Consider the following 27,241-nt stretch of genomic DNA (forward strand, 5'->3'; position numbering starts at 1 on the left):
CTCAGAATCTTGAAGGTGCGTTTTGACAAAGCTCAGTCATGACTGCATGTGGTCTTTCTTGAGAAAAGCCTTTTTTTTTCTCCAACCCTCCCAAAGAAGACACATTTGTGGGGAATTTGTGATATTGTTGTCATGCACACAATGACCACTTTGTCCTAAATTCCAGCAAATGCTTCAGAGTTGCTGTAGGCCTCTTGGTAGCCTCTATGATCACTTTTCTCCTGGAGCTTGGGAGAATCTGCATTGTACCCAAATACCTTCTACTTTTTGATAGACTTCAATGTGCTTGGAATTGATAAAACTTTTGGAATCCTTTTGTATCCATCTCCTGACTTTTGTGCCTGTCCACAACTATATCGCTGAGATCTTTTGACAGTGCCTTGCCACCCATAGTTAATTGTTTGCTTTAGTTGCATTTGTGGGGACTGAAATGCTCCAGGAAAGCTCTTTTCATGCTGAGTTAATCAAAATGACTACAGCTAGTCAGTTTAAAATCAAGTGGCTTTATGTTCCATTGAGAAGGTGATTAGCTACACCTGATTGAGTTTAGAAGTCATTTTTAGAAGGGGATGATCTATTTCCAACTCGATGCCTCTTTAAAAAAAAGTTTCTGACATATTTGTGTTCTATCTTTCAGTTGGATTTTATAATTTTCACTGAGTAAATATAGCTGGATAAAGCAAAAACCGTATCCGTCTTCTTTTCAGGCTGCAAAGCAACAAAATGTGATTATTTTACAGTGAGAGTGATTCAATAGAATTGGTTATATATGAATGGAAAAAAACTGCATGGTCTGTGTTCCCTCTATCTGTTGGCATATTAATATAGTTGATGCATTCTGTTTTATTTTTTCCCTTCAGAAGTTTTCATTTCTAAAAAAGGGATTGTTTACAAGAATCAGCCTCTTAGCCATTGGGGGAATGTGTACCCTTTATATACGCTGGCGTATTATGGGCACTGGACCACCAGCATTCACTGATGTTGACAACCCAGCATCTTTTGCTGATAGCCTATTTGTAAGAGTGAGTATCAAACCTAAGGCTTTTACACTAGCAAAGCATTGGCAGCTCATACTGAGATGGATATATTGTTAATAGACTAATGCTGATGTCTTGTTTGTGTTGTACCACAGCAACGTATTGTATTCCTCCATACTGTAAAAACCATCTGACTGGTTGTTGGGGAAATTACACAACTGGGGCATGTCATTTTGTTTTCTTTTCTTAGTGTCCTTGGTTGTTGCTCAGCATGGCATACAGAGTTACCATTTTTTAACTACAGTACATTGCAAAATTCTGATATTGATCCAGGTGTATTTGTTTTTATTGCATGATGTGCTGTGATGACTTTTAAAAAGGGGTTGTAAAGGTTTGTTTTTTAAAAAGGGGTTGTAAAGGTTTGTTTTTTTATTTTCTAAATAGGTTCCTAGTGCATTGTTGGTTCACTTACCGTTTCCTTCGATTTCCTTTCTAAAATGTTTTTTTTCTTTTGTCTGAATTTCTCACTTCCTGTTTCTCCTCAGTAAGCTTGTCCCCATCATCTGGCTGGGGGTTAGTCAGCCAGCAGAACAAAAATTCTGCGCTCCAGTGTTTCGCTAGACACGGGTGGTGTAATCCAGCCTTTGGTTTAAGGCAAGGTCTAGAGTCTTGCAGCCCTCCTCAGAACAAATGGTGTTCATATAGCTAAAAAGAGAAAGAGGGCGCACCGACCTAGTGCATTACCAATATAAAAGTTTTATTAAAAATAGAATAAAAGCAATGGTCCTACTCACAAACGAGCTTTTCTGACAGTCAAGCTGGATCTCTTGGCACCTGTAGGCAGGACATGATGACAAGAGGATCGTCCGATCCTCTTGTCATCAAGTCCTGCTTACAGGTGCCAAGAGATTCAGCTTGACTGTCAGAAAAGCCTTTACCTAAGCTTGTTGGTTAGTCAGCCAGAACAGCTTACTGAGGAGGAATAAGAAGTGAGAAATTCAGACAAAGGGGGGGATTTAACAGGGAAATCAAAGGAAAAGGTTAGTAAACCAACAATGCACTAGCTTAACCACGTAAGACCCGGACCATTATGCAGGTAAAGGACCAGGCCACTTTTTGCGATTCGGCACTGCGTCGCTTTAACTGACAATTGTGCGATGTGGCTCCCAAACAAAATTGGCGTCATTTTTTTCCTCACAAATAGAGCTTTCTTTTGGTGGTATTTGATCACCTCTGCGGTTTTTATTTTTTGCGCTATAAAGAAAAATAGAGCGACAATTTTGAAAAAAAAAAACCAATACTTTTTGCTATAATGAATACCCCCCAAAAAAGATATAACATTTTTTTTTCTCAGTTTAGGCCGATACGTATTCTTCTACATATTTGTTTTATGGCATTTTTATTAATATTTTTTTATTTTTTTACTACTAATGGCGGCGATCAGCGTTTTTTTTTTTTTCTCGTGACTGCGACATTATGGCAGACACATCGGACAATTTTGACCATTTTTGGGACCATTGTCATTTTCACAGCTAAAAATGCACTGTTTACTGTGAAAATTACAATTGCAGTTTAGGAGTTAACCACTAGGGGGCGCTGTAGGGGTTATGTGTGACCTCATATGTGTTTCTAACTGGGGTGGCGGGGCTGGACGTGTGACATCACTGATCACCTTTCTCTATATCAGGGAACAGACGATCAGTGACATTGCCACTGTGAAGACCGGGGAAGGTGTGTTTACACACCTCTCCCCGTTCAGCTCCTGTGACCGATTGCGGGACACCGGCGGCAAACTTAAAGGGGACGTACAGGTACGTGCCTGTGCCATTCTGCCAACGTAAATGTGCAGGAGGCGGTCCTTAAGTGGTTAAAGGAACCCATTTAGAAAATAACAAACCAACCTTTACAACCCCTTAACTATTTACGTCCGCAAAATGGCACGGACAGGCAGAAGGACGTGTATATATACGTCCCTGCCTTCTAGCGGGTGGGGGATCCGATCGGGACCCCCCGTGCGGCGGGCGGATTCCCTCGGGGAGCGATCCGGGACGACGGCGCGGCTATTCGTTTATAGCCGCTCCGTCGCGATCGCTCCCCGGAGCTGAAGAACGGGGAGAGCCGTATGTAAACACGGCTTCCCCGTGCTTCACTGTGGCGGCTGCATCGATCGAGTGATCCTTTTTATAAGGAAGACTCGATCGATGACGTCAGTCCTACAGCCACACCCCCCTACAGTTGTAAACACACACTAGGTGAACCCCAACTCCTACAGCGCCCCCTGTGGTTAACTCCCAAACCAACTGTAATTTTCACAATAAACAATGCAATTTTAATGCATTTTTTGCTGTGAAAATGACAATGGTCCCAAAAATGTGTCAAAATTGTCCAAAGTGTCCGCCATAATGTCGCAGTCACGAAAAAAATCGCTGATCGCCGCCAATAGTAGTAAAAAAAAATAATTAATAAAAATGCAATAAAACTATCCCCTATTTTGTAAACGCTATAAATTTTGCGCAAACCAATCGATAAACGCTTATTTCGATTTTTTATTTTTACCAAAAATAGGTTGAATACATATCGGCCTAAACTGAGGGAAAAAAAATGTTATATATGTTTTTGGGGGATATTTATTATAGCAAAAAGTAAAAAATATTGCATTTTTTTCAAAATTGTCACTCTATTTTTGTTTATAGCGCAAAAAATAAAAACCGCAGAGGTGATCAAATACCACCAAAAGAAAGCTCTATTTGTGGGGAAAAAAGGACGCCAATTTTGTTTGGGAGCCACGTCGCACGACCGCACAATTGTCTGTTAAAGCGACGCAGTGCTGAATCGCAAAACCTGGCCTGGGCATTTAGCTGCAAAATGGTCCGGGGCTTAAGTGGTTAAGCTATACATATATTTTCAGACTAACTACATAAAGGGGGTTATTTATGAAAGGCAAATCCACTTTGCACTGCAAGTGCAAACTAGAAGTGCAAAGTGCAGTTGCTGTAAATCTGAAGGGAAGCTCTCTGCTGATTTTATTATCCAATCATGCGCAAGCTGAAATGCTGTTTTTTATCTTCCTTGCATGTCCCCCTCGGATCTACAGCGACTGCATTTCCAAGTGCACTTTGCACTTGTTGTTTGCACTTGTAGTGCAAAGTGGATTTGCCTTTAGTAAATAACATTATTTTTTCCTTAAACCGGTTTTAGATTAGTTGGGGTGTGCTTGAGAAGATTGAATGAATACATTGAGTTAAAAAAACTAACAGAGCAGGATAAGTATACATCTTTTTGAAAACATGATGATGATAATGAGATTTTAAAATGACAATTGTATGGCTAAATTGGAGAGTTTTATATCCTTGTGGTAAGACTTTATGAACTGAGCCTCATGTAACACTACGCAGGTCTCGGGTTAGAATGTAACAATATACAGCCGACTCTCCGTAGCACAGGTTCAGTTGTCTGTGGCTTTTGTTACAAAAAGCTATGACATTAACTGACTCTGGAATGGTTCATTGCTATTTGTGCCCTTGATATGTTGAGATTTTATAATCTATATGATTCTACCTGATGATATGACAAAAAAGATCACAGTTTACAGCAGTCAAGTACTATATGGTGAAGTTAATAAATAGTATATTCGTAATGTCATGTGTGAGGGAAAAAAACATCGTAAGGAAATGCTTTAAAGCTGAAGATGGCAAGAGGTAAGAGCCGGTTCACACAGGGGCGGCACGACTTCGGGGGCGACTCGGCCAGGCGACCTGAAGACGACTTCCAAGGTCAATGCAAATCGCCCCGAGTCGCCCACGAAGTCGTACAAGAACCTTTTTCTAAGTCGGAGCGACTTGCGTCACTCCTATTAGAACGGTTCTATCCACTAGAATGGGACGCGACTTGTCAGGCGGCTGCGTCGCCTGACGAGTCGCCCCAGTGTGAACCGGGTCTAACTGTTGAGTGTTTGAAGTTATTAAAGTGTTTACAGTATTTCACACTGGGCAGTAAACATGGAATGGGAAAAGTAGTAGGTTATCCAAGTTATTTATGGTATTTAAGACATGAACGAAGATGCCATGGCAAATTAATTTGGAAACCTTGATTTATAAAAAGAGGAGGGGGGTTAGAAAATGCACACCTGTTTTTATTGCTGTCTGTGTCCTCATTGGAGAGATTAACTCTCTATGTTTTGGTGTCTGTTATCGGCAAAGGTAAAAGAAAATCCCACAATTTTAGTATTCATAATTGAAATAGAGGGTTAATATGTGTAGAGATTAGTTCTCTTAACTGCCAGGGATTTCCTGACTTCTTGTTGTGGCTATGGTACAGGAAGTAAAGGGAAATCTCCCCAAAGGGACATGGATGGAAAAAAAAACTCACAGGAGTTGAAACAATCCCTTGCTCTGTCCAAACTTTTTTTTTTTTTTTTTTTTTTAAGTTTTTGCCTTTCATTCTATTTTAGTATTTCCTTCCATTCTTCTTTAACATTGAGGTAGAAACATCATGACTGTAACTAATAGAGCGAAAAGGGAAAAAAAATAACATGGGTTCTTTTCTCCCATGTGATGTTTTTTTCCATATAATTTAAATTGGTTACTAAAAGTTTTTAAATGTTAAATAAAAATGCAATTTTATCCATATGCCTGATACAATTTTGTGATCTTAAATTAATGCTCATAGCACAGATTGTAATTTGTTTTAATTAGGATTTTTTTTTTTTATGTATGCAATGAAGTGCACCTGTAACTGATGATTCTGTTAACATTGAATATCAGACATTGAAATATATTTTTTGTCTTAATGACAGGTAATAAACTATAATTACTATTATTCCCTAAATGGATGGCTGCTACTGTGCCCCTGGTGGCTGTGCTTTGATTGGTCAATGGGCTGCATACCTCTTATTAAATCTCTCAGTGATTTTCGGATAATGGCACCAGCAGCACTTTGGTTCTGCTTGTTTGGCTTAATGTACCAGGCTTTATTCTCCAATAATGGCCAAACGAGAAGGTGAGATCTCTGTGTATTTCCAATAATGGAAGCATGGCTTTTTTTTTTATCAGTAGGGTGCCAGGAGCTCATGAAACCTGCATTTCAAGACACTGCTAATAATCGGTAACATAATTTTATTGCTTTATTTTACGACATATACTCTTGTCTGGCTCAGCTATTGTATAGAGTGCCATGCTAGTATATGTCTGGCCTTTTTTGTTCATTTGGTCTAATATGGGTCTTTTCTCTTCTTTGTCCATTCTCAAAACCTCTTATTGCCTAACACATGTAGGTTGATGACACAGTAATTTCCACATGGACCTCTGTCCATTACTGAACTTCAGAAATTTATAGTGAAGAACAGCAAATGGGCATAGAAGATTTTTACAAAGACAAATTTTTTACTTTGGGATTGGTGGCAGAAGAATATAAAACAAAAACAAGTAATAGTACAATCCACGTTTGGCATTTGAGTAGCTCTTAATGAAAATGTGAATCTACATTTTTTTTAAGTTACCTGTATATTCGTTTATCTAAAAGTCATTTTAGATGTCCATTCCAAATTTTAATTGCCTGCAAATGTATTTAATATAAAGATTTATCATTTCTTTTAGTAGCTGTATGTCAGATACTGAAATTTAGAAACTTGATTATTGACTTTGCTAAGATAAGCTTTAGTCACCTACACATTGTATTCAGTTCGCTTGAACAGACAGCTGCTTAGTATCTGCCCTGCATTCAGGAGAACATCAAGACCAGCAGGACATTTTCTGTAGAAGCATGTCCAATCCTTTCCTCCTTTTGTGAAGAAAGGATCAAAGTTTGTATTGTGGTCATAATCAACCAGGTACCTACAGCTGATCTTTTTCGTTAGTGATTTATTGGAGAACAGACAGATATCTTCCTGCCTATTGATTTTGGAAAGATTCCTCCCTACTTGTGCGCAGCCTAGATGTGTTTATGTAATAAGCAAATATGTACGTACTGTTTAAAGTTATAAGCTAGAACTACAGACCAGGTTTTTAAAATGTTCAAATTTTCATTTGATCAAATTTACATGTACACATAAAAATGGTCCCAATGAGTCTAAAGGGATCAACTGTGACGCAAATTCTGAAAATAAAGATTTTGGTAGTGATATTCAGGCAAGCATACATATGGGATAAGAAAGCTTATTCCTCACTTTTCAGTTGATGAGCCTAGGCAGAGAAGAGCGTACTTGTGTGAAGGTGCAACTCCTCTTTTAAAGCCTATTTATTCTATTTGATGGAACACTTTTTATGGAACATATTAAAGGGCATGTGAAGCCATTTTTTGGTTTTTAGATAAAATTATGTGAGGAATGGTTAAATCCCAATTAGGTTTTCTTTTGCTTATTCTGTGTCCCCTTTTTTGGAGCGATTTACTTTCACTTCCTGTCCGGGAGATCCAATAGAAAACCAGAGCAAATCACGCCAAAGTGGGGGGGGGGGCAGTGAGTTGAGGGTGAGTTGTGGCCTAAATATTTGTCTTCATTGGATGAGTTGCTCTTACCTTTTTGCTTTGGTGACCACTTTAAAATGTTGGAGTTCCTCTCCCCTCCTGTGTCAGTGACAATGGTTACTAGAACAGTTGGAGGGGTGTATCTAGCAGGGGTACAGACAGAAATAAAAACCTGACTGGGGGAATTTGCAGCTTTATTTCTCTTCTTCCCCCCAACTAAAACCAAAAAAATCTTTACACACTACTTATTAAAAGTGAATGCAGCAATTTAAATACTGTATACATTATAGTTGTAGAGAAAATAATTTTCAAAGCTCAGGAAACAGAATGCCCTGAAAATAATACTGTTCTAGTGCATACTATGGGCCAGATCCACAAAGAGCCGGCGTAACGTAATAATTCCCATTAAGTTACACTGCCTTAAAATTTCTACCTAAGTGCCCGATCCACAAAGCCCTTACCTAGAATTTTTCGGCTGTGTAACTTAAATTCCGCCGGCGCAAGGCGTTCCTCTTCAAATGGGGGCGATTCCCATTTAAATTAGGCCAGCTCCCGCGCTGGCCGTACTGCGCATGCTCGTGATGTCATTTTCCCGACGTGCATAGCGCGAAATTACGTTCCGCCGAGCTTTGTGGATCACGCCGGGTCAATAAAGTTGCGTCGGGGAAAAAAAAAAAGATATGGCGAAAAAAAAAAAATTTAAAACAAAAAAAAAAACGCGTCGCTGGACAGAAGGGTCTGCTTTTACAAGGTGTAAACAGTTTACACTTTGTAAAAGCAGCCCTAATTTTACGATTGCAAACTAAAACTTACGGAGAAAAAACAAAGCTGAAAAGCTTCGTGGATTTCCGTAAGTGCTAATTTGCATACCCGAGGCGGCATTTCGACGCAAAATGCCCCCAGCGGCGGATGCGGTACTGCATCCTAAGATCCGGCAGTGTAAGTCCCTTACACATGTCGGATCTTCTGTCTATCTCTTGGAAACTGATTCTGTGGATCAGTTCCAAAGATAGAAACAGGGATACGACGGAGTATCAGTAGATACGCCGGTGTATCCCTTTTGAGGATCTGGCCCTATGTTTTTACAACAGCGCTCCAAAAAAATTAAAGCTAATACAAGATGGTGGCATAGTCCATTTAAACCTTGATTTTCAATCATTCGTTAGACAGTAACATATCTGCTCTTACTGCCTCTGTTTATTTTCTAATACATGTTCATGTTTCCCTACAGGATTGTCACCATGGGGCTGGGATTTCTCGTCATACCTTTTCTTCCTGCCAGTAATTTATTTTTCAGAGTCGGATTTGCTGTTGCTGAACGGGTTCTTTATCTGCCCAGTGTTGGTTACTGTATGTTGCTCACTTATGGCTGCAGTAGAGTCTGTAGACAATATATTAAAAAGGTAGGATCTCCAAAGTCAGTTTCATGATAACAAGGACACATTTTCATAATTGTTGCTGATAATCAGTTTATTTTATTGCAAAGTGCAAGCAGGAGGTTTACCACAAGCAACCACATTTCTGCTGTTAAGTTGGATATTCTGCAGTGGCTAAGTGCACTTTGCACATTTCCTATTTGAAATATCCTTATTATCTATTGTTCTGTACTTTACATGTTCTTGTATCGAACCCCATTAAGTTTACAGATTCAAGTACTCTTGCTTTAAGTATTCATATTATGTTCAAGTGGTTCTAAAGGTTTAAGGTTCATTACCGTAATGCGTTCTATGCATGAAAGTAATATGCCCCTGTGCCCTCCCCCCCCCCCCAATAGTTACTTGAGCCCGATCTTCCTCCAATGCTGTGCACGAGAGCCTCAGGCTCGCCGGGGACTTTCCTTCCCCTTTGGCCCCCACTTCTGTCAATCACAGCCAGTGAGCCAATGAGGAGAGAGATGGCTGGGGCTGATCTGTGTGAATGTAGACAAAGAGCAGTGGCTCCAGAGTGATTCTTCACCCCCCCCCCCCCCAGCAAGCTTCTTGCTCTGGGGGCACTCGCCGGCGGGAGGGAGGGGCCAGAAGTGGGGGATCTAAAAAAAAAAAAAAAAAAAGGATCGAGGCTGCTCTGTGCAAAACCACTGCACAGAGCAGTTAAGTATGACATATTTATTAAATCCGAACCTCTAATATCACTTTAAGGTCAGGTATATTTAATGTGCAGCTGGGAGACCATAATTGGAGCATGGTCTGTTGTATCATTTTAGGACTGCAAAATTTAAATACTTCTGTAGATTATTTAGAATTCATAATCCAAGTCATACTGATGATATAAAAAAACAAGCAAGTGACTTTTTTTTTTAGACTTCTGTATGCTTACAAACTCTGTGGTCATCTTCGCTAAACCACAGAAAGACAATTTCTTCATGTATTTGTCTGTCTTAAAGGGGGGTTTCACCCACTTTTACAACATAGTCTTGAACTAAAGACTACCCCTCCACCCCTTGTTTTTGGTTATCTTTTTTTTCCTTGTTTGAAAAAATAAATTGCTTCCGTCCTAGCCAGGCTGCAGCGTAGTATGTCACGTCCTCCTATGTGGCGAGCCCTTCTCCCCCGCTTCATTATTGGACCCATGTGTGTGCGTCTGTCCGTGTCCCAGAAGGCGAGTTGGCTATTTACAAAGCGGCGCGCAACGGGAAACAGGCACTCGAGCATTTGGAGTCATTGGGCGGGGCTCCTTGGACAGGTATGTGTCCTTAGTACTTGTAGCTGCTGACTTTTAAAAAAAAAAATTGAGGCTGGAGCTCCGTTTTTCAGGGTATGTAAACCCCAACAATTAACTTTTCTTATTTGCTCCCATTTAGTCTATTAAATATGAAATGGAAAGCATTTTGTTAACCACTTCAGCCCCGGACCCTTTGGCAGCCTAAAGACCAGAGGACTTTTTACAATTTGGCACTGCACTGCTTTAACTGGTAATTGCACGGTCATGCAATGTTGTATACAAACAAAGTTTGCTTCCTTTTTTTCCCATAAATAGAGATTGCTTTTGATGGTATTTGATTACCTTTGCAATTTTTATTTTTTGCATATAAACGGAAAAATACCAAAAATGTTGAAGAAAAATATTTTCTAAAAAATCTAATGAGCTCGATTTTAGTCATACATTTAGGCCAAATGTATTCAGCCATGTGTCTTAGGTAAAAAAAATGTCAAACGTATATTAATTGGTTTGCGGAAAAGTTATCGCATCTACAAACTAGGGTACATTTTCTGGAATTTACACAGCTTTTAGTTTGACTGCCTATCTAATTTCTTTAGGTGCTAAAATGGCAGGGCAGTACAAATAACCCCATTTTGGAAAGTAGACGGAAATTGCTGAGAGGCATGTTGAGCCCATTGAATATTTTTTTTTTTGTCCCAAGTAATTGAATAATGACAAAAGTTGTCACTTAATGATATATTGCTCAAACATGCCATGGGCATATGTGGAATTGCACCCCAAAATACATTTTGCTGCTTCTCCTGAGTACAGGGATACCACATGTATGGGACTTTTTGGGAGCCTAGCCACGTACGGGGCCCCAAAAACCAAGCACCGCCTTCAGGATTTCTAAGGGCGCAAATTTTTGATTTCACTCCTCACCACCTATCAGTTTCGAAGGCCGTAAAATGCCCCCATTTTGGAAAGTAGACACGCCAAGCTATTTGCTGAGAGGCATGGTGAGTATTTTGCAGCTCATTTGTTTTTGAAAATGAAGAAAGAAAAACATATATATTTTTTTTTTTTTAATTTTCAAAACTTTGTGACAAAAAGTGAGATCTGCAAAATACTCACCATACCTCTCAGCAAATAGCTTGGGGTGTCTACTTTCCAAAATGGGGTCATTTGGGGGGGGAGGGGGGGTTGTGCCATCTGGGCATTCCATGGCTTCTGAAACTTTGATAGGCAGTGAGGAGTGAAATCAAAAATTTACACCCTTAGCCTGAAGGGCGGTTCTTGGTTTTTGGGGTCCCGTACGTGGCTATGCTCTCCTCACACATGGTATCGCTATACTCGGGAGAAGCAACAGAGTGTATTTTGGGGTCTAATTCCACATATGCCCATGGCATGTTTAAACAATATATCATTTAGAGACAACTTTGTTCAAAAAAATATTTTCTTTTCCCCGCAACTTGTGTCAAAATATAAAATATTCCATGGACTCGACATGACTCTCGGCAAATAGCTTGGGGTGTCTACTTTCCAAAACGGGGTCATTTGGGGGGGGTTTTGAACTGTCTTGGCATTTTATGCACAACATTTAGAAGCTTATGTCGCACATCACCCACATTTCTAACCACTTGAAGAAAAAGCCCCTTCTGACACTTTTTTGTTTACATGAAAAAGTGTTTTTTTTTTTAAGAAAATTTGTTTGAACCCCCAAACATATATAATATATATATATTTTTTTTTTTTAAAGCAAAGGCTCCACAGATTAAAATGGTGGGTGTTGCATTTTTTTCCCACACAGTATTTGCACAGCGATTTCTCAATCTTTCTTTTTTTTTTTTTTTTTTAAACACGCTTATTTAAATTTTAATGCACTAAAACCCACTATATTGCCCAAATGTTTGATTAAATAAAAAAGATGATCTTAGGCCAAGTATGGGGGCATCCACTCGCAAAAGTTATAAGCAAATTGCTCCTCCACCCCTGCTGCCCCCATGCTTCGGCATATATGTTCCTGTTTTTTTTTAAACTGTGGTGGTGAAATCCCCTCCTACAGCGTTGGAGTCACTGCTTTATGTATCGTGGGAGCAAGCACTGTTGCTGTCAAGATAAATCCGTGCTGCAGCTGAATGGCGTACCTGAAAACAAAAAAGGTTAACAATAAAACACAGTAAAGTATCAAAAAAAAATTACATGCCTGAAAAGAAAACACGATAAAACATAATAACAATAAAACATTGCAGGGTAGAATACAGTAAATTGCAGAACAATAAAACTACAACTTTTTTATATAATATATATCTTTTTTTTTTATTTTTATATAACGGTTCGGGTCTCTCAAAATGCGATGGCATCTTTGGAGACCCTGTGAAAGTGTCCCAGTCTGTGAAATGCTGTACCCTACGCTAAAACTGCACTAGTGTGTGGTAGCGTTCAAAACATTCACCAATGCAAAATCCAGGATTGTCAGGACAGCATGGACAATAACGGGTGTCACGCCTATATTCGTGCTTTCTACAGACACAACATTTTCTTTTGGGTGGGCTCGTTGGGTAGGGGTACTAGGGATGGCATACAGAAAATGGCTTTCATGCAGCCGGCTTACTGAATTTGGTTGGGGATGGTGAGGTGCAGGACCGCCTGGATACAGGAGGGCTCTGACGATATCTTCCTGGAAATTTTTCTTTTTTTTTATGCCACAATGTAGAGAATAAGATTTCCTATCATCTGTGTCCAGTCTTGCCACACATAGTTAATCCAGCTCTGAGCAATCCACTTTTATTGTTCAGTGAAAATTAACAGACTTCCAGATAAAAACCTGTCTAAATAAAAAATCCTTTCCGTCCCCTTGCTTCGAGGAGACAGGGTTTTTACATATCTCGTGCACTAGCTTGGACACATGCACATTCCTGGATGTTTATCATAATATGGGGGGTGATCAACAGTTCATTGTGACAGGTAATGTATGTCATTTGAAGCAAGGGGACGGAAAGGACTTATTATTCAGTGAAAATGAACAGACTTCCAGATAAAAACCTGTCTAAATAGGATTGCTCAGAGCTGGATTAACTCTGTGTGGCAGGACTGGGCACAGATGATAGGAAATCTTATTCTCTACACGGTGACATAAAAAAACAAAGTTTATACATCTTGACCCCATATCTGGCAGGCTTGCTGGGAAGGTACTGTTTGAAAGAAAAGCGGCCAGAAAATGTAATCAGGGACTAACGCAGACAACTTGATAGGGAGTATATAAGGCTGTATAACGTTCGTTGAAGTGGTTTACGAGGGGCCGAATTTTGTAGAGCCGATCGTGTTCAGGGTCTCCACAAGGATGACAAAGTTCATTGTTGTTGAAGTGCTTGAACCGCAAGATCTGCTTGTATCGTGCCATGGAGGCAGAGAACACGGGCAAATGGTAAACTGGGTCAGTGAACCAATATGACCGCAGCTCACTCAATTAACTATGCCCATGTCGAGGGATAGGCTCAGAAAGGTCTTAAATTCAGAAACCGTAATTGGTTTCCATTCTTTGGCAAGGGAGGACTAGGGATTAGCGGCGATGCATTGATCAGCATACAAATTACTTTGGTCCACAATAGATCTATAGAGATTTTCCGTAAAAACTGCAAATAAAAATAAAGTGCCGTAAAATCAACTGTTTCCACCTGAATTCCGGGTTGGCCAGTGAATGGGGGAAGTACGGGTGTTGCAGAAGTGGTGGGCTGCCAATTAGGATTGATGAATTTTGCAGGAAGAACACTATGGGCACGATGGTCCTGTCTTTGTCTTCTTGGTGGCAGCTGGACACTACCTGTGCTTGCCACCTCGCCAGCTTGAACTGCACTTATGGGACTCGCCACATCACCAAGTGTTATTGCAGTGCTGGATGTACGACCAGGGTGTACTAGGCCCCTGGTGCTTGCCAGTTCACCAGAAGGATGAGCGGCACAAGTACTTCTCTGCTCCATATGGTTCTTGCACCTCAACAACAGAAGAAGAAGAATGGGTTCGGGGGAAGCCTGACCTTGGCAGGGACCACAACTTTGTGTTTGGTGTTATCTGTCATGGAGCCGCTGTCGTCTACAGGATCGTATTCTGAGCCTGAATCTGGCAGATGAGACTTCCTCTTCACTATCTATCATGCTCAGAATTGTGTAGGCCTCTTCACTAGTGTACCTTCGATTTTGCCATTTAGGGCTCTAAATTTACTGATAACACTAGTAAGATTCACAGGAAAAAAAGCAGCTTGTTGTCGGCAACTGTATTAAACGCTACTAAAAAAACTGTTAGCGATCGCAGGGATCAGGCCTGACTCTGCGAATGCTGCAGTTATGTGTTAAGTGTTTTGTAAGTGACAGTGATTGATTCTGCAATTGGGTGGGCTGGGCTGTGCAGGACGAAGGAGCAAAATGCAGGTGCTAGCAGGTATCTAGGCTGATCCCGCTAACACTTCGTTTTTGGGAACCCTTAACTGCTGTGGACGCTTGTATAGAGCTGATCAGATATTGATCCGTTCAGATACTATACCACTAAGGGAGGTGTATGGTGCGTGCGTGGGTGTTGGTGCTACTGGCACTAATCTGACGTTGCCTGGGGCGACGCAGACCCTAACTGATATCACCTGTCAGCGATCAGGGGGTTAAACCTTTATTGGGTAATATACAGCGGGTGCCCTGATGCTATAAGAAGCAAACTAACTAACCAGCGTCACCCGTAACATTTATACAGTAATCACTGGTAAAAGGGTTAACTAGGGGGCAATCAGGGGGTTACTACCTTTATTAGGTAGTATATGGGGGTAAAAATAAATGGGGTTCAGTCAGCGCAAGGACATGGCTATCAAACTCCTAACTATAGCGGCTGGACACTTTGGGTCAATATATCGCACTCCTAATAAAAACGTGCATAAAATAAATTAAATAGTGCAGCGCCGGTTCAAACTGATTTAAATAAATCAAAAACAAATATCCAATCAAGCTACTGAAAGGCACAACATATAGAGTTCCACAACCAATCTTGATTAAAAAATTTAAGCCAGATGACCATGAGAAGAGAATGTCACAACACAGGGAGAGATTCCTCAAAGGTGATCGGAGTGCTTGTAGATAAAAACCGATAGTGTGTCCTTCTAGTGCTTCCATCACCAAATATGCAGGCCGCTCGTCTCAATACCTGGGTCTCTGAAGCAACAGAAGATCAAATGAACCTTCCCCACAGGGGCAATATCCAGGGATGAATCTTGTCTTGAAGTCACCTCTGTACTTTAATCAGATATTATTTTTAGGTAGCGATGATATCATCCCATTTACTTGGCATTCAGCAGTCATGCAAAAATCAATTGAACAGACATAGTGCTCTCCGTTTCATATATAATAGTTGCATTTATTAAAAGAAAACAACTCTCATAAAAAGCACTGATCCCAGTGCTAGGAGTAAAAGCCTCTGGTTTGGTTAAAACATCTTAACACGTCCCGAGTAGGTAAAACAAATGACATCACACGGTGGTCCCATCCACACGCACGCGTATCGTCCCAGGGGCGGGACTTCATCAGCGTATCGCGGGACAATAGTGGACGTGTGTGTGTGTGTGTGTGTGTATGTATGTGTGTGTATATATATATATATGTGTGTGTGTGTGTGTGTGTGTGTGTGTGTGTGTGTGTGTATATATGTGTATATATATATATATATATATATATATATACACAAATATATATACCCCTCTTGTTTGAAAGGGTATGTGAACACTAGTAATTTACCAAACGCGTCATCCTCCTCTCACGGGCAGTCACGGGTTAATCACATGTGACCTCTATCCTCCAATGATACTCATTGACTGCCCTGAGAGGGAGAGGCACAGCAACATCTATAGCACTTTATTTCTGTACAGCTATATGCACTTTGGATTTTATTCACTGTGATTATTACTTACTTTCAGTTTTCATAAATTTTAGGATCCATTCATTTTATTTTATACATGTTGCATGTGGTTTTTGGTTGACTGACCTCTATCACACACTGTATAGGTGTATTTAGTCACTCGTACCCTTCCCCTCTCCCCCATATAGCGCAGCATTATCTACATTACACCATTTTAAGGCTTTGAGTTGCCTCCAGTGCTGCAGCAGTATTTCCCCTTCCCCTCACCTCTCTGGTAGCCCGGGAATACCACATCTATATTATTACAGCAACATCTTTGCCACTAGGTAACGCCCCTCTAGGTCAGTCATTTTACGGCGTGATGCGTCATCACGTGACGGTCACATGTGACCTCTTTCCTCTAATGGTGGTCATTGGATATCCAGCATGGAAAAAAACATAGCAACAATTGCTCTGCAAACGCTGCTAGGCCATATTCCCATCACTCAAGACGTAATACGTCATCACGTGACGTCCGCCCCAGCTAGTGCCGGTTACTATAGTGATGGAAAACGCACACCAACATGACAATTCAAGCCACCATATGGAGACTCTGATCCCAGGATGGTTGCCCCTTAGAGTGCTAGACGGATTAGACACATGGTTGGGCCCTTTAGATTGATTCCACACCCCTATGCCCATATTATGGAGTGTGAGGAATTCAAGGGTTAATCTATGGTCTGTTATTTGTAGTTACTGCTTAATAAGTGGTTAGTATTGTCCCATACATACTACTGCTGATCTGATTTGGACGGCAGTGGTAGGCGGGGAATTATAGTGTGGCATGCCTATCGGGCGTCTCCATATGGTGGTTTGAATTGTGATGATAGTGTGGGTTTTCCATCACTATAGTAACCGGCACTAGCTGGGGCGGACGTCACGTGATGTGACGTATTGCGTCTCGCGTGCCGGAGTGATGGGAATATGGCCTAGCAGCCTTTGCGTTGCAGATGTTGCTATGTTTTTCCCATACTGGATATCCAATGACCACCATTGGAGGAAAGAGGTCACATTTGAGCGTCACGTGATGACTCTGTGGGGTGTTGCCTAGTGGCGTAGATGTTGCTGTGCCTCTCCCTCTCAGGGCAGTCAATGAGTGTCATTGGAGGATTGAGGTCACATGTGATTAACCCTGTGACTGCCCGTGAGAGGAGGATTGAAAGGGTATGTGAACACTAGTAATTTAACAATCAAGAGGAGATGCGTGCGTGTGGACGGGACCACCGTGTGTCATTTATTTGTTTTACTTACTCTGGACGTATATAGAGACTCTGTTTTAACCAAACCAGAGGCTTTTACTCCTAGCACTGGGATCAGTGCTTTTTATGTGAGTTGTTTTCTTTTAATAACTACAACTATTAGTGGTCTAGTGGAGGAAAAATAAATTTTTGTTTTGTTTGGGTCAAGCTGGCCCAAAATTAACATTCCTAATCTGTCAGTCCGCTGGATGTGTGGCAATGCTGTATGTAGTTTCGGCTACATACAATATACTGCGATGAGCCAATCACAGCAAGCAATGCATTCTATTAATGAATACAAAGCCTGCTCGGATTGGCTTTGAGAGTCAGAAAGGCCCGGGCTGATCATGATAAAACCTCTGCCAATCCGAGCAGGCTTTGTATTCATTTAATAGAATACATTGCTCGCCGTGATTGGCAGAGGTTGGAACGTCATCAGCCTGGGCCTTTCTGACTTTCAAAGCCAATCCAAGTAGGCTTGGTATTCATTAATAGAATACATTGCTCGCCGTGATTGGCTCAGTGCGGTATACTGTATGTTGCCGAAGCTACATACAGAATTGCCACACATCCAGCGGGCTGACAGACTAGTCGGAAAGGGGTTGTCTTATACGGCGAGTATAGCCCAAAACCAACGTTTTTACAGGAGAATTAGGGGGTCGTCTTATATGCCCCGGTCGCCTTATACACTGGCAAATCCGATATTGGTGTGTTTTTTTTTTTTTTATTGTCACATCATATATTTTATTATAAAGTACTATGTATACTGTGCATAATGACGACTTCCTTGTCGCTACTTGGGTCGAGAGTACAAACGCCTCAACTGAGACAAAAAAGCCCTGTTGGTCTTTATAATTTACTGTATATAAACCTGTGTGGGAGGAGAAGAAAGATTTATATTGTAGGTGCAGGTCGTCCGTAAAACATCTCTTAAACATCACGCATGAGCGGAACTAATAAGACGACCCCACTTGTACGTGCGACTTCAACACTACGTATGAAATGGATTGCTTTTTTAAAGTTTTTTGTTTTTTATCGGTTAATGTTGGCGACGATTTTGACCAATGAACGCTCTCAAGCTGTTTCGTTGGTGGCAGTCGATCGATCAGTCGATTTTTCTAATCGTGTATTCCTGCTCTAAGTTTCCTTAGGTGAGAGCCCAGTCCCTGTGCTAGAAGTGCTGTGCAGCACACTTCCAGCAGAAACACAGGCACGCATATATGCAACTCCCCAGAAAAGCCCCAAATCCGTATATATCAGCATATATAATGGATGATAGATCAGGGTACCATGTTGCTGTGACCAGTCACAGCAGATCACATGGCAATTGTGCATAATGAATGGCTTCCATTCAGTGTGTGCTGTTGTGTTGATCTCTGTGATTTGGGCACAGTGATCACATGGTACAGACAGGGCCAATCACAGTGCATCTGTACCATGTGATAGCTGTGGCCAATGTCAGTTTCACACAATTAGTTTTCTGTTTGCAAAATAACAAATTAACAAACGCTTCCTTTTCCTCTTCCTCCTCCTCCTCCGCACCTCCTCCTCCTCGGCACCTCCTCCTCCATAACTCCCCTTCGCACAGAATAACAATGCTAATGCTCAAAGGTGCCCCTGTGCTCATTCATTCAGAGTTTGAGGAACTTTAATACAGGTAGGTGTGTTGCTGGCCCCAGTGGCCAGGTCACCAGGTGAAAACAGAGAAAAAAGCCTTAAAGGAAAAAAAAATAAAAGAAAACAAATGCAGCCACCACATCTAATAACAGGTTTGCTGCAATGCATATTACATTTTTAGTTTTGGGTTTAATACTGCTTCAAGCTTACTCTAAGAAAGTGGGGGCGGGGTTAAACAAATATGAACAATAATGAATATCAATATTATTACAGTGGTTGTAAACCCTTACAGACCACTTTAACCTACAGGTAAGCCTAGATTAAGGGTTACCTGTAGGTGCAAGAAATATCTCCTAAACCTACACGGTTTAGGAGATATTTGCTGAAAAGACTGCAGCAATGTCTATGGCGCATGCACGCTGTAGACAACGGCGCAGGCACACTGAGCGTGCCGTTATTGAAGGCGATTGTGCCGTCACTGAGTTGGAGTGACGTCATCGAGGCTCCGACCAATCACAGCACCAGAGCCGCGATACCCGGAAGTCACTCGGGTATCATGGCGGCGCAGGAGGGGAACGAGAGACGCTTCTGGGGCTTAAATCTCAGGTAAGTAATTCATAATGAGCTAGTATGCTATGCATATTAGCTCATTATGCCTTTTTCTTGAAGTTTTTTTTTTTCATTCAAAGATTTATTTATTGAAAGTCAAAAGAAACAAGACAAGTACAAATGAAGGCTCGACACAGATGCAACTGTGTAAAAAATCAGGCCTGATACAGATACAAATATACAACTCTACAGACTGGCATAGTAAACTGGGTGCAGATAAGAATGCAGGTCTAATCATGGAGTCGACAGTATGATGGAGATAAGTGACTTAACAGATGCACTAGTTGGTCACTGAGCACTCGTGTAATTAACGTGAAGTTTTTTTTTTTTTAAGAAATGTTTTAGAGTATTTACTTCCTCTTTAATCCACTCCCACTTCTCATTGTTCATTGGGGGTAGGTCAGCAATGAAATGCATATCAAACTAGGTGAAAAAGATTATATTGTATGAAGAATTCACATGAACAGCTCAGTTATTTAGAAAACCTAAAACAGTACTCTAAAGACACAAAATTACAGGTAAAGATTAGTAGCAGTACCAATAAAACTTTCCACCAATATTTCAGAACCAATTCTAAGTGGCATGTAACTCGCGGGCACTTAACAATAAAACGCTGCGCTCGGGGGGAGAAAAAAAAGTTATATAAATAAAATAAATGTGAATACAGCTGCCAGCACCTTAATGTCTAGTGCCAAAAACCCAAACAGATAAAGATTATACAAAGTAGATGCAGCGCCATTTGGATCAGAGATTAATCAATGGCAGTGAATAGAAAGAACTAAAATAATACCAGAGAGGGCACACTTTGGCGGCGCCTTAACTAGGGAGGCTTGACCGAGGAGAGTGGTAATATTGGATAAGCGTATACGTTGGTAATCTACTCAATTTATGATGATTGTTTGGATATTGTTGGTAAGTAATATAAAGTAGATGCAGCGCTAAAAAATATTTTGCAAAATATCAAAGTGGAAAAAAAAGGTAAAAATTAAAAATGAAAGCAGAGTCCCATTAAAATTCAGGTCCATAAATAACAAGGGGATGACACCCATCCATTTAAGTAAAGACGCTAAACTGCAAAGAAGAAAGTTGTGACAAAATCCTCCAAAGTGTGTCCAGTTCGACACAGAGGTGAATAGGTAGCCTGCTTACCGAATAACAATGACCACTAAACAGTAGTCTCATGCAGGACCCTTGGTAGTATCCGGAACTACAGCTTGTAATGAGTAGTGCTCAAAAACTTAAAAAAATCTCCCATATTGCAGTAATTTGAATAAAATGTGTTAAATAAAACAAATATATTTCACTTACAAAATAGAAGCCATAAGGTAGCAAAACTGCAGCACATCTTAACCACTTAAGACCCCGACCAAAATGCAGCTAAAGGACCTTGCCCTTTTTGCGATTCGGGACTGCGTCGCTTTAACTGACAATTGCGCGGTCGTGCGACGTGGCTCCCAAACAAAATTGGCGTCCTTTTTTTCCCACAAATAGAGCTTTTTTTTGGTGGTATTTGATCACCTCTGCGGTTTTTATTTTTTGCGCTATAAACAAAAATAGAGCGACAATTTTGAAAAAAAATCATTATTTTTTACTTTTTGCTATAATAAATATCCCCCAAAAATATCGAAAAAAAAATTTCCTCAGTTTAGGCCGATACGTATTCTTCTACCTATTTTTGGTAAAAAAAATCGCAATAAGCATTTATCGGTTGGTTTGCGCAAAATTTATAGCGTTTACAAAATAGGGGATAGTTTTATTGCATTTTTATTAATTTGTTTTTTTACTACTAATGGCCGCGACATTTTCGTGACTGCAACATTATGGCGGACACTTCGGACAATTTTGACACATTTTTGGGACCATTGTCATTTTCACAGCAAAAAATGCATTTAAAATGCATTGTTTATTGTGAAAATGACAATTGCAGTTTGGGAGTTAACCACAGGGGGCGCTGATGGGGTTATGTGTGACCTGAAGTGTGTTTACAACTGTAGGGGGGTGTGGCTGTAGGTGTGACGTCATCGATTGTGTCCCCCTATAAAAGGGATGACACGATCGATGCTGCCGCCACAGTGAAGAACGGGGAAGCCGTGTTTACCGATCGCAGGACTCCAGCGGTGATCGGGTCCGCGAGTCCCACGGTCCCGGAGCTTCGGACCGTGTCGCGGGAGCGTGCCGCAACCCACGGCTGGGTACTAGTACAGGACTTACCTGTACGTGGATGTGCCCAGCCGTGCCATTCTGCCGACGTATATGTGCAGGAGGAGGTCCTTAATTTGTTAAAAACAAAACCGAGGCGTCTCCATCAGCTTCACTTCCTGTATTGTACGCCATCCACCTCCTGGGAATGAAAATGTGATGACGTCACCGTCGTAGGCTCCACCCTACGTGTTTTGTCACTAATGGATGTTGTCTGGGGATTGGCCAATCGAGCCATGGAATCGCTGAGTGGTGCTCAGTTGATCCTCCCCTGCTCTTCTGCCAGCTGTCAGTGGGGGTTCTCGGGCCCCACTCCCTCTGCAGTGCTTCGGCGGGTAACAGGAGCGGCGCTATGGTTAGGGTTTTCTTTATCGTACATCACGGGACACAGAGCGGCATATTCATTACTATATGGGTTATATGGAGTACCTTCAGGTGTTGACACTGGCAATCTCAAACAGGAAATGCCCCTCCCTATATAACCCCCTCCCATAGGAGGAGTACCTCAGTTTTTACGCCAGTGTCTTAGGTGTTAGTCATGGTTTAGCTTGCCTCCGCATCCTTGGGATTAGGTGAGCTACCGGTTCTGTCCAAAAAAGCCTCAGCGCTAAAGTGGTCAGTAACCGGACCCCAAACCCTTGGGGGGGTATAGCCCATAATGCTTTTCTTTTTAGAGAGCTGGACCCTGGGCCCAGAACTTAGAAACCTTTGGGTGCCTAATGTTTTCTGTTGCCAGGGTGCTATATGGGCCCAGGACAGTGGATCCTTCATAGGAACCCAGGGCCTGAAGGTCTAGACATCCCCACGGAGATGGGGGAAGATTGGGCCTCTTGCTTGGCAAAGTCCTGCGGCATGGAGCAGGTAAGTGAGGGGAAAACTTGCGGAACTTGGTTCTTAGCAGGTTTTTTTCTGGGGGGTCACAGGGGACATGCCTAAAGTTATGCACTGCATCTGGCAAACTAGTCACATATCATAAAGATAGGATGGCTCTATATGTATTATTCCCCATAAGATGTGACCTCCCTTGTAGTGTTGGAAAAGCATTGAGTGGGGCCTGTGTGATATAAAAATATATATGTGTGTCAGAGAGCTGTGCTTACCTGCAAGCCTCCAGGCGATGCTCCATTCAGTCTTCCTCCTCAGAGCCTGCAAAGCAGGCAAAACGCTGACCTCCTCATGGTTCCAGGCTGCAGTTTGCTGAAACAGAGAGGTCCCTTCCTCCCAAACCCCCCCCCCCCCCCTGTCGGGAGGGGCATTTCCTGTTTGAGATTGCTGGGGGGGAAGGGCGGGTCAGTGGCTTAAGGAAGGGGCGGCCCTTCCTTGTTTGTTCCATTCAATACTTTGGAACTGAGGAAGAAAGACCAGAGCGGCAGCACGGGGCGCCGAGGACACACAGTGGCCAGAAAGGATATTGCAGTCTTCAGAAGACTGTTTTTCAAGCCTAGAAATAGGCTGTTTCTTTTCCATCTCATAGTTTTTCTTTGCAATACTACTCAGGGGGACAGAATGTTTTTTCTTTCCTGGATTTGAAACAAAAACGAAAAAAAAAAAAAAGAAAAGTCATCTAGGGGAGAGGAAGCATTTTTTTATCCCCCAAACAGGTGTTTGGGCAATTAACTTTTATAGTTCCAAATACCAATAGGTAGCAGGTGTACCTCGGTATTGTACCATGGCATCCGGGTCAGAGGGTACAAGAGGTGGGGATTCCCCCAGAGAGTCTGAGGTCTCGGACAAAGTTATGCCGCTGCTTTCCCCACAGGGAGCCTTGGGGCCATCGGGATCTGGGGCTGGAGCTGGCGCGGGTCAGTCCAACCCTAAGATGGTCACGGACAAGGTATTACTCACCTCTTTAAGAGAGATGGAGAAAAGAATGGGAAAAATGATAGCCACAGCTATGCGGGGCAGTAAACGGATTAGATCTCTGTCGCCCGAGCGCGGACCCTCAGAAGAGGGGGTCCTTTCCTCATGGGAATTGGACGACCTCTTGGACAAGGACCAAGTAGGTTCAGGGATCGAAGATCCGGATACAGAGGAGTCTGGAGCAGTCTCCCAAGGGGAGAGCTGGTGGATTCAAGCCTTAACGGACTTGGTCCATAATGCATTCAACTTGCCAGTACCAGATCTCCAGGTGTCTACGGTTTCAGCTTTGGGCTCACTGAGGGCGCCTCAAAGCAATGCAGTATTTCCGATCCACCCTCTACTAGAGGGAGTTTTGTTCCAAGATTGGAACAAGCCAGATAAAATCTTCTTACCACCTAAAAGATTCTCTGCCCTATATCCTATGGAAGATAAATTTTCCAAGAAATGGGCTACTCCTGCAGTGGACGCAGCCATCTCATGTATTAACAAATCATTAACATGCCCTGTAGAAAACATACAGGTATTCAAGGATCCAGTTGATAAACGCTTGGAAGCACTACTTAAGAACTCCTTCACTACTGCAGGGGCAGTAGTACAGCCAGCCGTGGCTGCGATTGGGGTTGCTCAAGCATTATCGGATCAAGTTAAGCAGATGCTTAAACTTATTCCTGCCCAGCAGGCAGAAGAATTTTCGGATGTCCCTAGGGCCATATGTTTTACAGTAGACGCAATTAAGGATTCTATCCAGCAAGCGTCACGTTTATCGTTATCCCTTATCCATATGAGAAGACTCTTATGGTTAAAAAGCTGGGAGGCCGAGCCCCCATGCAAGAAGCTCCTGGTAGGGTTCCCCTTCCATGGAGGACGACTCTTCGGAGAAGACCTAGATAAATACATTCAAACCATTTCAAATGGCAAAAGTACTCTCTTGCCAACTAAGAGGAAGTTTCAGGGGCCTGCGTTTAAACGACAGTACTCCCCTGGGCAGGGGCCCTCTAATGCCAAACAGTATCGACGGCCTCCTGCGAAAGCAAACTTCGGCTTCAACAGCAAATCACAAGGACAGGCTGCTAGAGGCAGAAAGCAGTGGGTTCGCAAACCAGCAAAACCAGCCCCCAAGCCGACCTTATGAAGGGACGCCCCCACCCACGAAGGTGGGGGGAAGGCTGCGACTCTTTTCAGAGGTTTGGGAAGCCAGCATTCCCGACGAGTGGGTACGGTCTTCCGTGGCCACGGGCTACAAATTAGATTTCCTAAGGTTTCCTCCTCTTCATTTCCAGGAGTCGAGGATTCCAAACGATCCGGAGAAAGGAGCCGCATTAATGTCGGCATTAAATCATCTACTTTCCCAGGAAGTAATAGTAGAGGTACCAGTCCTGGAACAGGGGCTAGGTTTCTACCCCAACCTATTCATCATCCCGAAGTCCAATGGAGATGTCAGGCCAATTTTGGACCTAAAGATGGTAAATACATACCTAAAGATCCGCTCATTTCGGATGGAATCCGTGCGGTCGGCAGCTACCACACTCCAAAAGGACGACTTCATGGCGTCCATAGACATAAAGGATGCCTACCTTCATCTTCCAATTTATCAGCCACATCAAAAATATCTACGCTTCATGGTGGCTTCGCGTCACTTCCAATTCGTGGCGCTTCCCTTCGGGTTGGCTACGGCCCCCCGGGTGTTCACGAAGGTCCTAGCTCCAATCCTAGCCAAACTAAGGATCCAAGGGGTCACGATCCTAGCATACCTGGACGACCTCCTAGTCATAGATCACTCGTCTCCCGGCTTGGAGCGAGCAGTGGCCCTCACGGTCCAATACCTCGAGAAGTTCGGCTGGGTCCTAAATCGAGAAAAGTCAGCTTTCCTGCCCACAAGGCAGTTGGAATATCTCGGCATGAGATTAGACACAGAACAACAAAGAGTGTTTCTACCTCTGAGGAAGGTCAAAGCCATCAAGGAATTAATCCTACTGGTTCTAAGCAAGAAGGAACCGACTATTCGCCTATGTATGAGGTTACTAGGCAAGATGGTGGCCACATTCGAGGCGGTACCATACGCCCAGAGCCACACTCGCATCCTGCAGGCAGCCATCCTGTCAGCATGGAGCAGAAGGCCACAGGCCTTGGATATCCCGTTGCCGCTCTCATCAAGAGTCCGACAAAGTCTGTGTTGGTGGTTAGACCCTCAGAATCTACTGAAGGGGAAGTCTTTCAGCCCAGTGGCTTGGAAGATAGTGACCACAGACGCCAGCCTGACGGGCTGGGGAGCAATTTTGGATGGTTGCACTCGCCAAGGTACTTGGGCAACGCCAGAGAAGCAGTTGCCCATCAACATCTTGGAGCTCAGAGCTGCTCGACTAGCCCTCAGGGCTTGGACGTCAAAATTGCAGGGGTTCCCGGTGAGAATTCAATCAGACAATGCCACGGCCGTGGCATACATAAATCACCAAGGGGGAACCAGGAGTCAAGCCGCTCAGAGAGAGGTGAGCTTGATTCTCCTATGGGCAGAGGCTCATGTGCCCTGCATATCGGCAATATTCATTCCAGGAGTGGACAACTTTCAGGCGGACTTCTTAAGCCGCCAGACTCTTTTGCCGGGGGAATGGTCTCTGCATCCACAAATCTTTCAAGCACTCTGCCAAAGATGGGGAGTGCCGGACGTGGATATCATGGCATCGAGACTCAACAAGAAGCTAGACAGGTTCATGTCCCGCTCAAGGGATCCGATGGCCTGCGGAACCGATGCGTTGGTTTGCCCTTGGCATCGGTTCAAACTTCTTTATGCGTTTCCCCCGCTCCAGTTACTACCCCGCCTGCTGCGCAGGATCCGGGTGGAGCACATACCAGTCATCCTGGTAGCTCCAGCATGGCCCAGAAGGGCATGGTACTCACTAATCTTAAGGATGGTAGTGGGAGACCCTTGGACTCTTCCTCTACGGCCAGACCTGCTATCGCAAGGTCCGATCCTCCACCCTGCCTTACGGCATCTAAATTTGACGGCCTGGAAGCTGAATCCCTGATTCTCAGGGGTAGAGGTCTGTCTCAGAAAGTAATCTCTACCCTAATCAGAGCCAGGAAACCGGTCTCTAGGGTGATTTATTACAGGGTCTCGAAGGCCTATGTAGGCTGGTGTGAGTCCAAGCGATGGCTTTCTCGCAAATTTACCATCGATAGAGTATTAAGTTTTCTCCAGCTAGGAGTGGATAAAGGATTGGCATTAAGCACAATCAAAGGACAGATTTCTGCTCTGTCAGTGTGGTTTCAGCGGCCGCTGGCCACCCACTCGCTGGTTAAGACCTTCCTTCAAGGGGTCTTACGTATTAAACCTCCAGTTAAATCCCCGCTTTGCCCGTGGGATTTAAACCTTGTTCTGTCAAGTTTACAGAAACAACCGTTTGAGCCGTTGGCTGAAATTCCTTTGGTTTTACTGACAAGAAAGTTAGTATTTTTGGTCGCCATAGTTTCCGCAAGAAGAGTATCGGAACTGGCGGCCTTATCCTGTAAGGAACCATATCTTATTTTTCATAAGGACAAGGTCGTTCTCCGCCCTCATCCTTCCTTCCTACCGAAGGTTATATCCAGTTTTCATTTGAACCAGGATTTGGTATTACCATCCTTCTTCCCTAAACCTACTTCCAGAAAGGAAGGGTTGCTGCATACCTTGGATATCGTCAGGGCCATGAAGGCCTATCTTAAAGCTACAAA

General features: G+C 42.7%; 1 protein-coding gene across 1 annotated transcript in view; it reads left to right on the forward strand.

Moving 5' to 3' along the window:
* Window positions 1-27,241, forward strand: part of TMTC4 (transmembrane O-mannosyltransferase targeting cadherins 4) — a 132,736-nt gene that overhangs the window by 49,891 nt on the left and 55,604 nt on the right. Inside the window, 3 exon segments of the mRNA XM_040336162.1 lie at window positions 861-1,022; window positions 5,773-5,975; window positions 8,671-8,842. Of these exon segments, the coding sequence (XP_040192096.1) occupies window positions 861-1,022; window positions 5,773-5,975; window positions 8,671-8,842 (537 nt within the window).

This window comes from Rana temporaria, chromosome 2, assembly GCF_905171775.1.
Source record: "Rana temporaria chromosome 2, aRanTem1.1, whole genome shotgun sequence".
Classification (NCBI taxonomy): domain Eukaryota; kingdom Metazoa; phylum Chordata; class Amphibia; order Anura; family Ranidae; genus Rana; species Rana temporaria.